Source organism: Sylvia atricapilla, chromosome 1, assembly GCF_009819655.1.
Source record: "Sylvia atricapilla isolate bSylAtr1 chromosome 1, bSylAtr1.pri, whole genome shotgun sequence".
In the NCBI taxonomy this organism is placed as follows: Eukaryota; Metazoa; Chordata; class Aves; order Passeriformes; family Sylviidae; genus Sylvia; species Sylvia atricapilla.
This window is the reverse complement of record NC_089140.1, coordinates 129075146-129087343: the sequence shown is the minus strand read 5'-3', so window position 1 is coordinate 129087343 and position 12198 is coordinate 129075146. Positions and strand designations below refer to the sequence as shown.

Here is a 12198-nt window from a genome sequence, read left to right as displayed (position 1 = left end):
CCAGAAACATCTGTCAAAGTGATCAACCATTTTTACTTAGTTCTAACGAAGAAAAAGCCCAATTGGATTAGATCAATGAAAAGTTTGGGCTGTGACACTCACAGTGACAAAATCTAGATTTTTAGGTATGTCACCCGAAAGCAGAATCCAAACTGATGACCAACCAGGGAGTGTATGGGCAACCACAACTGGAATTCAGTCAAGATGCAAAAGCACTGAGTGGCACCTATCTACACTGCTCCAGTCAGATCTGCAGGAAAAAAATAAACCCTTGACCTCCCCTTGGAATTTTCCCCTCCTTGAAATCCTTTATTTAGAGGAAGATTCAGCCTAAAAGGGAGTCATCGATCTAAACACCCACTTCATCAGGGGATTTGAAAACAGTGTATTTTTTTCCAGTAAGTGAACTACGGGATTAGTATTTAGGGCACCATGGTGGTGGTGGAAAAGGTGAGCAGCTTTCACGCAGCAGCTGTGAACACAGCTCTCCAGATCACTGCTTCTGACTGAAGCACCAGTTCTGAAAAGAGATGTTGCTGGGTCTCAATCTCAAATTTGTACAGGCAACAGGGAACTCCCCCTCTTGTTGGACTGTGTATTTATAAAAGATGGACCCTTTAATACCTCCTTATGCCGTAAAGAAAGCAGCCGACTATCTGTACTTTCCATTTAGTACTGTCAGGCTGTGTTGTATCTGCTCCAAGTGCCCGTGTGGGACTTGGACTGGCATAGGCACAGCCTGAGGATCTCAGACACTTGGTATCTCAGACACTCAAGTTTGACAAGGAGTTTGAAGTTACAGAAGTGTTGTAGAACATAATTTCAGGGTGTTGTGGAATTATGAAAATGCAAATACAGTATAATGCTTGAGGAAATAAAGGGTATTACAAAAAGGCTGAAAATAATTTCTCTGAGCTGTATCTCAGATACATCACAGCTGTGCTGAAGCCTCTCAGGTCTTTGCTTGACCCTGCCCCTTCGCGTCTTTCCCCGCCGTGCCCGAGGGCGGCTGTTCCACCGCTACAGCCCGAGCCCGACCGCGCATCTCCCGCTGCTGGGGGCGGATTCAGCGCGGAGCCGCCCGAGCCCCGCCTCCCCCATCGCTCACCGCCGGCGCTCTGCCGCTGGTGGGCCCCGCAGGGCGCGCAGGCCAGGCGGGAGCTGTCGAAGTAGCGGTCGGCGCCGCAGTCGGCGGGCCGCTGGAGCGGGACGGAGAAGCCGCGGGCGGGGGGCAGCGCCGCCGACAGCGCCACGAGCAGCGCGGCGGCGGCCGCCCCGCGGCCCCGCGTCGCCATGGCCACCGCGCGCCTCGGCCGTGCGCGCCGATTGGCCAGAGACGCGCGGTACGGAGAGCCCCGGGGGCCAGCCGCCGCAGCACGCGAAGCGTTCGCGGGGCGGGCCGGGGGAGGGGGGACCAGCCCGACTTTATGTATTTGGTTTACAGGGAGTTTTGTTCGTCTAATGCGAGATCAGGAGAGAGAAACGAGCGGACACTAGACCCGGTTTGCACTTTCCGGTACCTCGTCTCTACAACTGGTGCACATTGTATCATGCAAATGTAACATGTATTTGTAATTTCCCCCCAGAAAGGGAAGTGGCAACAAGCTGAAAATACAAAATGCCTAGAACAATGGATGCTTAGCCAAAGTTACTCCCCTTTACCTTTCCAGCTTTGTCACACTCTTGTTCACGTTCCACACAATCACAGAATGAGTCCGGCTGGAAAGGACTGGCAGGGGATCATCTGGTCCATTCTCCCTGTTCAAGCAGGATCATCCCAAAGTACACGTGGTACACTATTGCAACCTGAGAGTTCTTGAATATCTCCAGTGACGGAGACTCCACAGCTTCTCAGGGCAGCCTGTTCCAGTGCATCAGCACAGTAAAATTCTTCATGCTCAGGTAGAACTTTCTGTGTGTGTTTTTGCCTGTTTCCTTTTCTCTCATTCCCTCAGATGTGACCAAAACTTTGCAAGACACCGTGTCCTGCATTTTAGTTATTTCTCATTGTCCCTCTCCTGCGTGCTAATTGCCTAACTACTATTATTTTCAACATTAGTATGTCTTATTTCTTATTGGATTAATTTTGTTGGCTCAACAACTGTTAAAAGTTGAGTTGATATTTTCAAGTCGAATTATCTGTCCCCAGGCTCAAGCTCATGTACATTTGACTGTGTAAAGATGTAACTTTCTACCCTTGTGCTTGATTTGTGGTAATCTATACCTTGTACCCCGCACAGAATAAACACTGTCTTTTTTCTAAACAAGACTCTGTATTGAGAGCTCCTAAAGTCGGCAAGATTGCTAGGTTAATCTACCATAAATAGGGTTTTTTTTTTTTTTTTTTTTTTTTTTTTTTTTTTTTTCCCCGACGTATGATAGAGCAGACAAGTACTAGATAGGCACAGACAGAGGGGAGAACACGTAAAGTCAGGGAAGGCAGGTAGGATAAACATTAGGATAAAAGATCTCACTTGCACAACCAAAGTATTCTGTCTCTGCCCTTCCCACTTAACCTTAAACCTTTCCTTCTCCTCCATTCCTCCATCCCTGCCTTCCTTTCCTCTCACAACCCAGGCCTGAGGCAGCCCCGAGCTGCGTTAGAAATCGGGTCCAGGTATTGGAAACGCAGCGCTGAGTGGTGCCTGAGGCTCGGCACGCGGCAGCACCGACGGGAATGAGCCTGAGGACAGCGCACAGCGCGGCAGCAGCGCGGTCCCTATGTGACCGATCTCTGTATACAGGTCTATCACCGTACACGTCTATCGCTACTCATATCTATAATCATACAGAACTACTATTACACAGCTCCCTCAACTCTACTTAGACGGTGACCCCAGACCCGCCTCCAATGCAGAGAGCGCATGCGCACTGCCTGCGAAGCAGCTCCTGCCCACGCGCCAATGAGGGTGCGCGGTTCGCGCACGCGCAGCTGCAGCGGAGGGGGCGGGGTCACAGCGCCGCGGCGTTTCCGCCCCGCCCCTAGGTGCGCGCGCAGGCCCGCGCTCGCGGGCCGGAAGCGCTCGCGCGGAGCAGCTTCCCCTCAGCGTTGTAGGGGGGCAGCGGAGGCGGCGCCATCTTGGCGGAGCCGGGAGGTGCGGGGTCCGTCCGAGCGGCGTGTCCGGTGGGTGCGTGGATGGATGGCGTGAGGGACAGAGCACGCCTCCCCGGGATGTGGCGTGTGGCCGAGGGCCGCGCGGAGTTTGCCGGTTCTCGGTTGCCCGACCTTCGCGGAACCGCTGCGCAGCAGCTCCGTGTGCCCCGGCCTCCTCGTATCCCTGGGCTTCCAACCCCTCTTCCCCGCTCCCGGTGCCTCTGTCAGCCCTGTCCCGATGTTAGGACGCAGACGGGCTTCTTCGTGGGGGCGGAGCACCGGCGGCTCTGGCGGCCGCAGCGCGTGTGGCGCGGGCGGCCTCCCTCGCCCGTTCCCTGCCCTGCCGCCCGCGGCGGCCGCCTCCAGCAGCGCTGGTGCCCGCGGGGCGACGTGCTCGGGAACGGTTCCGTGCTACATTCGGCCGTGTAGCGGGCCCAGCTAAACCGCTCACTCACGTTTTCCTTCAGCACTGAAAACGGCTTTTCGCAGCAGCCTGCTTCCTCTATTAAGGCTTATTTTGAGGAACAGAATAAGAAACTTTCCCCTGCTCCTCTGGTTATTCTATACTGGCCCAGTTTCGTAGTCGGGGTGTTTCTGTGGATGTTCTTTCTAGCTTGTAGTCTGTGTAATTTTCAGTGTTATGATAAAAATACCAGTTTAGTGCAGACTTAGTTTCCTACTGTGTTTACAAGTTTTGGATTATTTTAATGGCTTTAATGTTTGGAATATCCCGAGGCTGTGGAAGAATAGGTATTGTAATGTTTTCTAGCCATTTTTGCTCATATATAAAATTGCATAAAACTGTACACTTCTGTGCTTTTAAGTTGTGGCATGAAGTCCTTTATTTATTCTCCAAATCCTTGCTCTCTGAAGTCCTTTTTCAGTTAATGAATTGCTCTTACTTTTCATGACGAGTCAACTCTTTTTGGTTATGCACTTTAAGTTGTTGGATGGCTTGTCTATGCTTTCTACCCATGTGTGATTGTTTACTATACAGTCAGTAAGAGCTATTATGTGAACTTGCATTTGTTTATGGACTTCTTAGAGATCACATTGTGATCTGAAATCACGGTGTCTGGTTTTCACCACTGAAGGTTGTGTATTGTATCCCTGGTGCATCGTGGAGAACTTGCTGTTTATCACCGAAGAATTATGGATGAGAGCTGTTGTGAATGATGTTTAAAAATTGGGATAAGGAAGAGGAGTTGTGAATCCAGAAGTACTACAGATTAAATACATCATGAAGTAGCAGGGCAGCGGCTTTGCGTTTTCAAGACACGAAGGTGCTGTGTGAAAATTCTGCCCTTGAATTCTCCATGCTTGTTGGCACTGCTCTTGCATCTGTTGAGAAGACATGTTGTAAAGTGTTCTGGGTCTGTTTGGGATGGAGTTAACGTTCTTCACAGCAGCTCATAAAGTTCAGTGTGGATTTGTGGCTAAAAGAATGTTGACAACACGTCGGTGTTTTGGCTGTGGCTGACCAGCACTTGCACAGTATCAAGGCTTTATCTGTTTTCCCTACTCTTCCTCCAGTGAGTGTGCTCAGAGTAGGTGAGAAGCTGGGAGGGACATGGCTGGGACAGCCGACCCAAACTCTCCAGAGGGATATTCTGTGACATGTTAACATCGTGCTAGGTAACAAAAACTGAGGTAGAGGAAGAAGTATTTTGATGATTTTGGTTTCTTTGGGGGAATTTTTTCTTGGCTCCCAAGGCAGTTGTTATTTGGAGAAAGGCTGGACATCAGTCATCCTGTGGGAGGTGGTGAGTGATTTCTTTTGTTTTGTGTTTTTCTTTCCACTTATGAAACTGTCTTGACCCACAAGATTCTTGACTTTGTTCTTTCCCATCCTGCTGATGGGGACAAGGAGTGAACAATCAGGCTGTGTGGGTGCTTGGCTGCTGATTGGAGTCGATTCACCACAAAAGTACAGAGAAGAGATGGTCTTTAGTGAAGTTCCTAAATGGGCAGTTGTTTTTGGTTTGTTGTGCTTACAGAGCACTGGTGGAGGTGGAGTCCATTAGTGACAGAATTTGGGCTTTGCTCATTTTGCTAAGTTCAGGTGGTGTGACAGTTGTGGTTATTGATAGATAACTTGTCATCAGGATCCAGTGCTTTATAGAGCAAGGTTTGTAGGAAGAGCATTCTCAGATACACAGTGTTGGGCTGTTGTGTTTGTTTTAAAGGGATGCAGTGATTTGCTAGAGAGGCTTGTGTTTGTTCTGAGAATGTTGTGATATTTATTGTGTGATGTTGGAAAATACTGAAAATCAGGGTATGTTAAGTCAGTGTATTCAAGCTTTTCTTGTTCTTATGTTTGAAAGGCAGTAGACTAATGATATAGGGAGCTGGCTTTGTAAATTTAGGTACTTCCTGAAGTTTCTCCTTTTTGGATATTTTTGCTCTTTCATTTGACAGTCTTCACTGTGTATGTTAAGTGCAGAGCTGGAGTGGTGAGTAGCATACATATGAAGTTTGAAACCAGGTGGATTTCAGAAGAATGGATGTGTCGTGTAATCCTGAGATGGACCTAAGCACCTTTCAAGAACTCAGTTGAGAACTGTTCCCTTGATACACTGTCAGTCTGTTTTATTGCAAGAGTTCAGTGTGGCACAATTGATGACCAAGTAATCTCATCGTATTTTCATCGTTTCTGGAAGTCAAATTTTGAATTTCTTTTGCTTCTAAAACGGAAACAGATGCAGTGCATGGCATCTTGGAACATGGAAGGAGCTCTTCACATGGGTTCATAACATGCTTGGCTTTAGTATTAGCCACTGCTATGGATGGGCTGCAGCAGTGTAGCACAGTGTGTAAAGCAAAGTACAGGTATCAGCCATTAATTATGTTTCGTTTTCTTTCCACAGTTAAGTTGATTTTACAGAATTTATCAGGTCTCCAAAGCAGAAACAGGTAAGCTGCCAAAAGCTTAACACTTCTCACTGAGTATTGTGACAAGATCATACACAGCCTTTTTTTCTCACAGACTGGTGGCTGGCAACTAGGATATGCTTGTGGCCGCTGCAGTTAATACTCTGACTACGCCAAAGAGACAACAATTTTTGAATGCTGAGAAAACATACATTATTGAGCAGAACTGATCACTGGGTAGAGCAACTTGTCAAAGCAGTATAGTCATCACTGTGAATTACTTCATTTTTCAGTGACATAGCTATTCTTTTTCCTTTCTCCTTTTATCAGCTAGTGTCCTGTTCAAAAGTAAACTGGATTTTTTTGTTCCTTAGGAATGGGCAGAGATCTCTGGCATACAGTAACTATGCCCTGAAAGCCTTGAGATGTTCTTTAGGTATTGTGGATGGTGAGGAGTGACTTAGGTGGATTTTGTTGCCCTTAGGGTAGGGAATATTGATAGATTTGTGCACGTGTGCCGGTGGAGTAGCTAATTGTTCTGACTAATCAACATTCAGTGAATTGTGTTTTAATCTTGTTCTCGTGAAGTTGTGGGTTTTTTGATACCTTCTCTCTTGATGAGACAAGGGCATCCATTAAAAAGGCTCTAGCTTCTTAAGTGATAAGATACTGTAATAGCTGAGTACTAAAGACGTGCTATCATGTGTACCTTTTTGTCTGCAGGTGATTTTTGCTGTGGGTTGAGCTCAGCATGGCTGTAGTCATCCGTTTACAGGGGCTTCCTGTTGTTGCGGGTCCTCCAGATATTCGTCGTTTCTTCTTGGGATTGAATATTCCTGATGGAGGTGTGCATATTATTGGAGGAGAGATTGGGGAGGCTTTTATTATATTTGCAACAGACGAAGATGCCCGGCGTGCCATGAGCTGTTCGGGAGGGTTTATCAAGGACTCGCGCATAGAGCTCTTTCTCAGCAGCAAGGCAGAGATGCAGAGTACCATAGAAATGAGCCGAAAACGATTTGACCGTGGGGGACGAGAGAGTATGTCTGGCTCTAGAAGAACAGGTGCTAATGGTTCTAGTACATCAAGTGTTGGAGATATACCACATTTAGTTACAGCTTCTCCAAAAGGAATCAGAAAACCTAGTTATGGGCCACCAGATCGCCTGGAGGCTGGTTTCCATACCAACGGCACCAGATATGGTGATATGGGTATACCCAAGTCAAACTATCAATTACGAAAGGATTCTCACCCGTTTAACCCAGATGATCGTTACTTGTTTCTACGTGGTATACCTTACTCTGCAACAGAAGTTGAAGTGCGTGCTTTCCTCTCGGGGATACGTGTGGACGAAGTGATTCTGATAAAGCACCGCAATGGTTTAAACAATGGTGATTGCTTGGTAAAATGTGCTACGCCTGGTGATGCCTTAGAAGGACTAAAACGTCATCGGCAATACATGGGTCAGAGGTTTATAGAGATCAGTCCAACTACAGAGGAACGGTGGATTGAATGCGGTGGGAGGATAGACATGCCAGATGAAATGGATCACTTTTTGTGTGAAGACCATTCTCCGAGAAGTTCAGGCTACATGCATTCAAGGAGGCATTCTCGTTCAAGATCACCAAGGAGACAAAGAGCACATTCTCGTTCATCTCCCAGTCAGGAATATTACATACACTTAAGAAATCTATCTTTCAATGTGGAGAAGAGAGATTTGAGAGATTTTTTTCCTGATCTGGATATACACAGCAAACAGATCAAGATTCTAACAGATAAGCATCAGAAAAGGACTAGAGATGCGTTTGTGGTGCTAAGGAGTGAGAGAGAATATCAGGCTGCTTTGGAATGTCATAGAAAGGTTCTTCTCAATCGTCCTGTGTACATTTTTCCAATTTCAAGAAAGTCAATGTTGAAAATAATTGACTCTTGTGAGAGGAAAAGATCACTGGACAGAGATCATCTTGGACAGGCCATATCAGAAAGAAGTTACCGGGAAGGTCATTCCAGCCCTAAGACTTGTGTTTATGTAAGGAATTTTCCATTTGATGTGTCAAAAATGGAAGTGCAAAAGTTCTTTGCAAGATTTGATATTGACGAAGATGATATTTACTTGCTCTATGATGAAAAAGGAGTTGGACTGGGAGAAGCACTAGTGAAGTTTAAATCTGAAGAACAGGCTATGAAAGCAGAACATTTAAATCGTCAAACATTTTTGGGAACAGAAGTTTTAATAAGACTTATATCTCAAGATCAGATGCAGAAATTTGGTGTAGCTGCACCATTATCTGCACCAAATCAAATGCACGGTCATTCACATCTGTATGACAGAAGTGACCTCTCCCGTCCAGTTGGTTCACCATCTGGGCCACCACAAGGGCCATCCATGCATTCATTTGGTCCCCCTGGGAACTTCAGGCATCATTCTGAATTTAGACATCCCCCTGAGGACTTCATGTGCCCTCCTAAGGATTTTAGGGGTCCACCACCTCTCATGGATTTTGGTTGTGACAGTGAACCTTTTGGCAGAATGGAGTTTGGGAATAATAAAATGGGAAATTTTCCTGAAGGAAGATTTATGCCAGATCCAAATTTCAGTGGTGGTGGTTCTGAACGGGTTGTTCCTATTCTGTTGAAAAATTTACCTTTTAAAGCTACTCCTAATGAGATTCTGGATTTTTTCTATGGCTACAGAGTGATCCCGGAGTCAGTTTCTGTGCAGTACAATGAGCAAGGATTACCTTCTGGTGATGCCATCGTTGCTATGACAAACTATGAGGAAGCAATGGCTGCTATTAATGAACTCAACGATAGGCCCATTGGGCCACGGAAAGTTAAGCTGAGTTTGCTGTAAAGGAGGAAGAGATGCTCTAATAACACATTCTAGGTTTGACAGTATTGACAGTTATTTTAACTTTTAATTACTGGAAGATGCAAAAGAGTTTCCATCAACGGTTGTAAATAATACCCAGTTCAGTTGTTTAGCTCTTGGTTGAAATACCTGTAGGAGATTGAATGTCATACATCAAGGTATAAAGAGATGGAGTTACAATGCTTTGGGTTGGTTTTTTTTGGTTTTTTTTTAGATTAATTCCAGTCTTATGTCTCTGCATCAAATGAAAACGTAAGTGCTGGTTGACTGACCACACAGACGGTTCAAATAGAAGATTTTCAGTGCTACCTGCATTAGTAAATGAGACTTCTTACTGAGGTTAGCTTAGTAAAATTTTAAAAATTCTGATTTTTTTTTTGTTTCTTTTTGTGCAAACTTTTCAGGTTTTATTCGGTTTCATGTGTTTGCAGGCATTCCTGTTTTAAGAGCTTCCTGTTCTCGTTAGCTGGCTTTGCAACTTTTTTAAAATAAAAAGGAAATTGCCATTTAAATGTGTGTCTTATATTTAAAACTTGTATAGTTAATGGTCTCAACTGTTATGCTCAGCAGCTCTGGGTCTTGGTGAGAATGATGCTGGCTGCTTCATCTGGAGAGTGAATGGGGTAGTTTGTCAACACAGCAAATGATGGGTAGTTTACAGAGATTGCAGAGGCCGTGTTCATCAGTTAGGATTTTTTCTCACCTTAAGGAGGAAAATAAATGTTGGAGTTAGATCAAGAATTGACTTGAGTGGTTTTATCTTCATATGCTGCATAATATGAATACTCATTGGCTAATGATGTCTGGATGCATCCCAGGTCAATCTCTGATTAGTTTTAACTAACATCTGTCACTGGCAACCAAGCTGACAACCAACTATCTTATTTTCTTACATAATAAAATGCTTATGTCAGCATTTAGAACATGTTGTTTTCATTGATTTGTTACCAGCATATTTAAATTTTAGGAAGAAATAAAAAGTAGCTCGAAAAAGCTCTGTCTTCAAAATTAACACTTAGTGGGCAAGGACTGTTGTTGAATTTGCAACTGTGCAAGGTAGTATCTTCTAGTACTAAAGGATTAAGTTGCAGTCCCCTCAAACTGAGACAACAAAGTTGCAACTTGGCAGTGAAAACTTGTAACCTTGGCTTGTTCAATACTCAGAATTCCTAAATTCATGAAGTAGGGAGGTCTCTATTCCAATTGCCTCCTCAAAGCAAGTTTCAGCTAGAATGGCCTTGTCCAGGTCAAGGCCTTGTCCACTGCATCTTTAACAGCTTTAAGGACAGAGCTGTCTGGGCAGGCTTTTCAGTGAATGATGCCCCTCACTGGTGGTCAAACCTTCATTACTTTATGTGAAGTCTGTCACTGTGATTGCACAACTTCCATGCCAACTGCTTGGATTTTTTTGTTCTGTAATATTTACAAGATTAGTGTAGCTTTATTTCTTCTGCATATTATTGGTTCTGTTTTAAATGCCAAGAAGAAAGCTTCTTAAATGGTAATGCAAGGTCTGTATATGTAGATGGTTCTGAGCAAAGAAACATAATGGCCAAGTCTTCAAATTCTGAACACTTAGCATACTGGTTTTTGCTTTCTGGTAGGAATTAGCTTCAGAATCATACAGTCTTGAATCCTCCTCTGAACTTGAAAGGAATTAAAACCCAACCATTTTGTGCTTTATTTAATTGCTACTGTAAAAGAGATCAAGGAGCCAGAAAATGTTGCAGGGAAAATAAAGACATGAGAATCTTCAAAATAAACTATCCTGACCATCATGTTGAAAACTACTGTGACTATTTTTGTAAGCTAGTATCTTTACTACTAAGCTGTGTTGAAAATGCCAATACAACTAACTTCTCCAGTTAATCAGTTTTAGATGATCTGTTGATTTTAAAGCACATCTACAACAGAAGATTTCAAACTTGGAGGCTGGAAAGGTAAGAGTTGAGTAGGTTGTTCTGCCAGTCAAGTGTGAGATTATCTTTTAGAAAAAAATTATCTGTTTTCAGAAAAGGTTAAGGGTAATTGCTAATAAGATACCATTAGTTTTTCAGATGGTAAACTTTTTTCCCCATTAGTATCATAAAGTATCATAAAGCTTGTAATGGCGGAGGTTATAATTAAGGCATTACAAAATGGTCTTGTTTGCCCTGGAGCTGATTTGTATTTAATTTAAAGCCAGAATAGAGTTTATGACTACTTCAGCTTAATCTGAAATGTTTGATTGATAAAAAATTATTTTTTCAATGTCTGTATGAAAAGTTGTATCTCAAAGTATGTACAACAGATGCACTGAAGCATAGGAAACCTGGGAAGCGGTGCCAGGACATGAGTTAAATAATAAGGTTAACAGTAGAGTGGGTTCTTAGTTTATAGCTGTTTTCTCATTGGTGTTTTGGGTCTGTGTGTGTCCATTTACCTCTGTTCCCCCTGCATCTATAGTGCCCCTGGGCATTATATCCTGATTCTGCCTGCCTGCGTGGTACAGGTGCATAGTGTGATGACAGCATTTCCTGATAACAGGGTTTTATAACATCAGATGTTTAGTGCTTTGGAGGCACAGTATTTCCAGCACAAAGAACAAATCAGAGACTGTCTATGATTACATTGCTTGAAATACTCTTCTTCCTTTTTAACTGCCATCCACAGTGATAAATGAAATGCTGCATTTTGTGATGCTGATATAAAACATGACAAGTTTCCTTAGTTCTGCCTTCTGTGAAGTTGCTTTTGTTACCATTGTCCAAAAATTCTGAGGTAAAAGAGAACATTTTCTGTTGTCATAAACGAGAAATAGTGATCAGTTACAAAAGCAGCTTGAGGCATTTAGGGGAGGTCCAACAGGCCAGTGATGAGCACCCTTAATCCCAAAGGAATGTGTCTGTGTGTTCAACAGAGGCAAAATAGTCCAGGCAAGAATGGACATATTCCTGCATCTTCTAGGTGCCACTAAGAGAAAATAAAAATGAGTGAATGGAATAACTGCAAGTCAGTCTTGCAGTATGCACTCATACCACAAGAAAATTCTTGCAGAGAAGTATCTCTAGGTAATATTTCGTTCTTTACTAACATCCTAAATTGTTACTCTGGTTGTGCACTATTTTACTCTTCATCTATAGTTTCAACAGTTTGCACAATTTCTGTGCAACATGCGGAGTTATGACATGCACGCAGGACAAAGTTGCCTGACCTGTACTTCCTTTCTGGAAGTTTTTCTGTGACTCCTGAAGTCGACTTTTTTTGTGATGTAGGAAGAATGAATTTTAGGCTTGTCAACTGCATAATCTTTTAGAGGCCAATTAATGTAAACAAAACTGCCTTTTTTCAGAATTGCTTTCTCAAGGCATAGTACACAAGT

General features: G+C 43.9%; 2 protein-coding genes across 5 annotated transcripts in view; one reads left to right on the top strand and one right to left on the bottom strand.

Annotated features, from left to right (window-relative positions):
• The window catches only part of TMEM67 (transmembrane protein 67), a 32405-nt gene extending 31110 nt beyond the window's left edge, over window positions 1–1295 (bottom strand). The window contains exon 1 of the mRNA XM_066316119.1: window positions 936–1295. Within this exon, the coding sequence (XP_066172216.1) occupies window positions 936–1295 (360 nt within the window). The remainder of the gene's footprint in view (window positions 1–935) is intronic.
• Window positions 1296–2994: 1699 nt separating this feature from the next.
• On the top strand, window positions 2995–9349 carry RBM12B (RNA binding motif protein 12B). 4 transcript variants are annotated; one of them, XM_066333423.1, is made up of 4 exons: window positions 2998–3124; window positions 4189–4857; window positions 5962–6007; window positions 6689–9349. In XM_066333423.1, exon 4 carries the CDS (start codon window positions 6717–6719, stop codon window positions 8817–8819), a length of 2103 nt encoding a protein of 700 aa, XP_066189520.1. In that variant the 5' UTR covers window positions 2998–3124; window positions 4189–4857; window positions 5962–6007; window positions 6689–6716; the 3' UTR covers window positions 8820–9349. The 4 variants fall into 4 exon arrangements, with proteins under 4 accessions (XP_066189502.1, XP_066189520.1, XP_066189528.1 ...); XM_066333415.1 differs by having other exon boundaries at window positions 3011–3128; window positions 4140–4857; XM_066333405.1 differs by lacking the exon at window positions 4189–4857 and having other exon boundaries at window positions 2995–3124.
• The last annotated feature ends 2849 nt before the right edge of the window (window positions 9350–12198 follow it).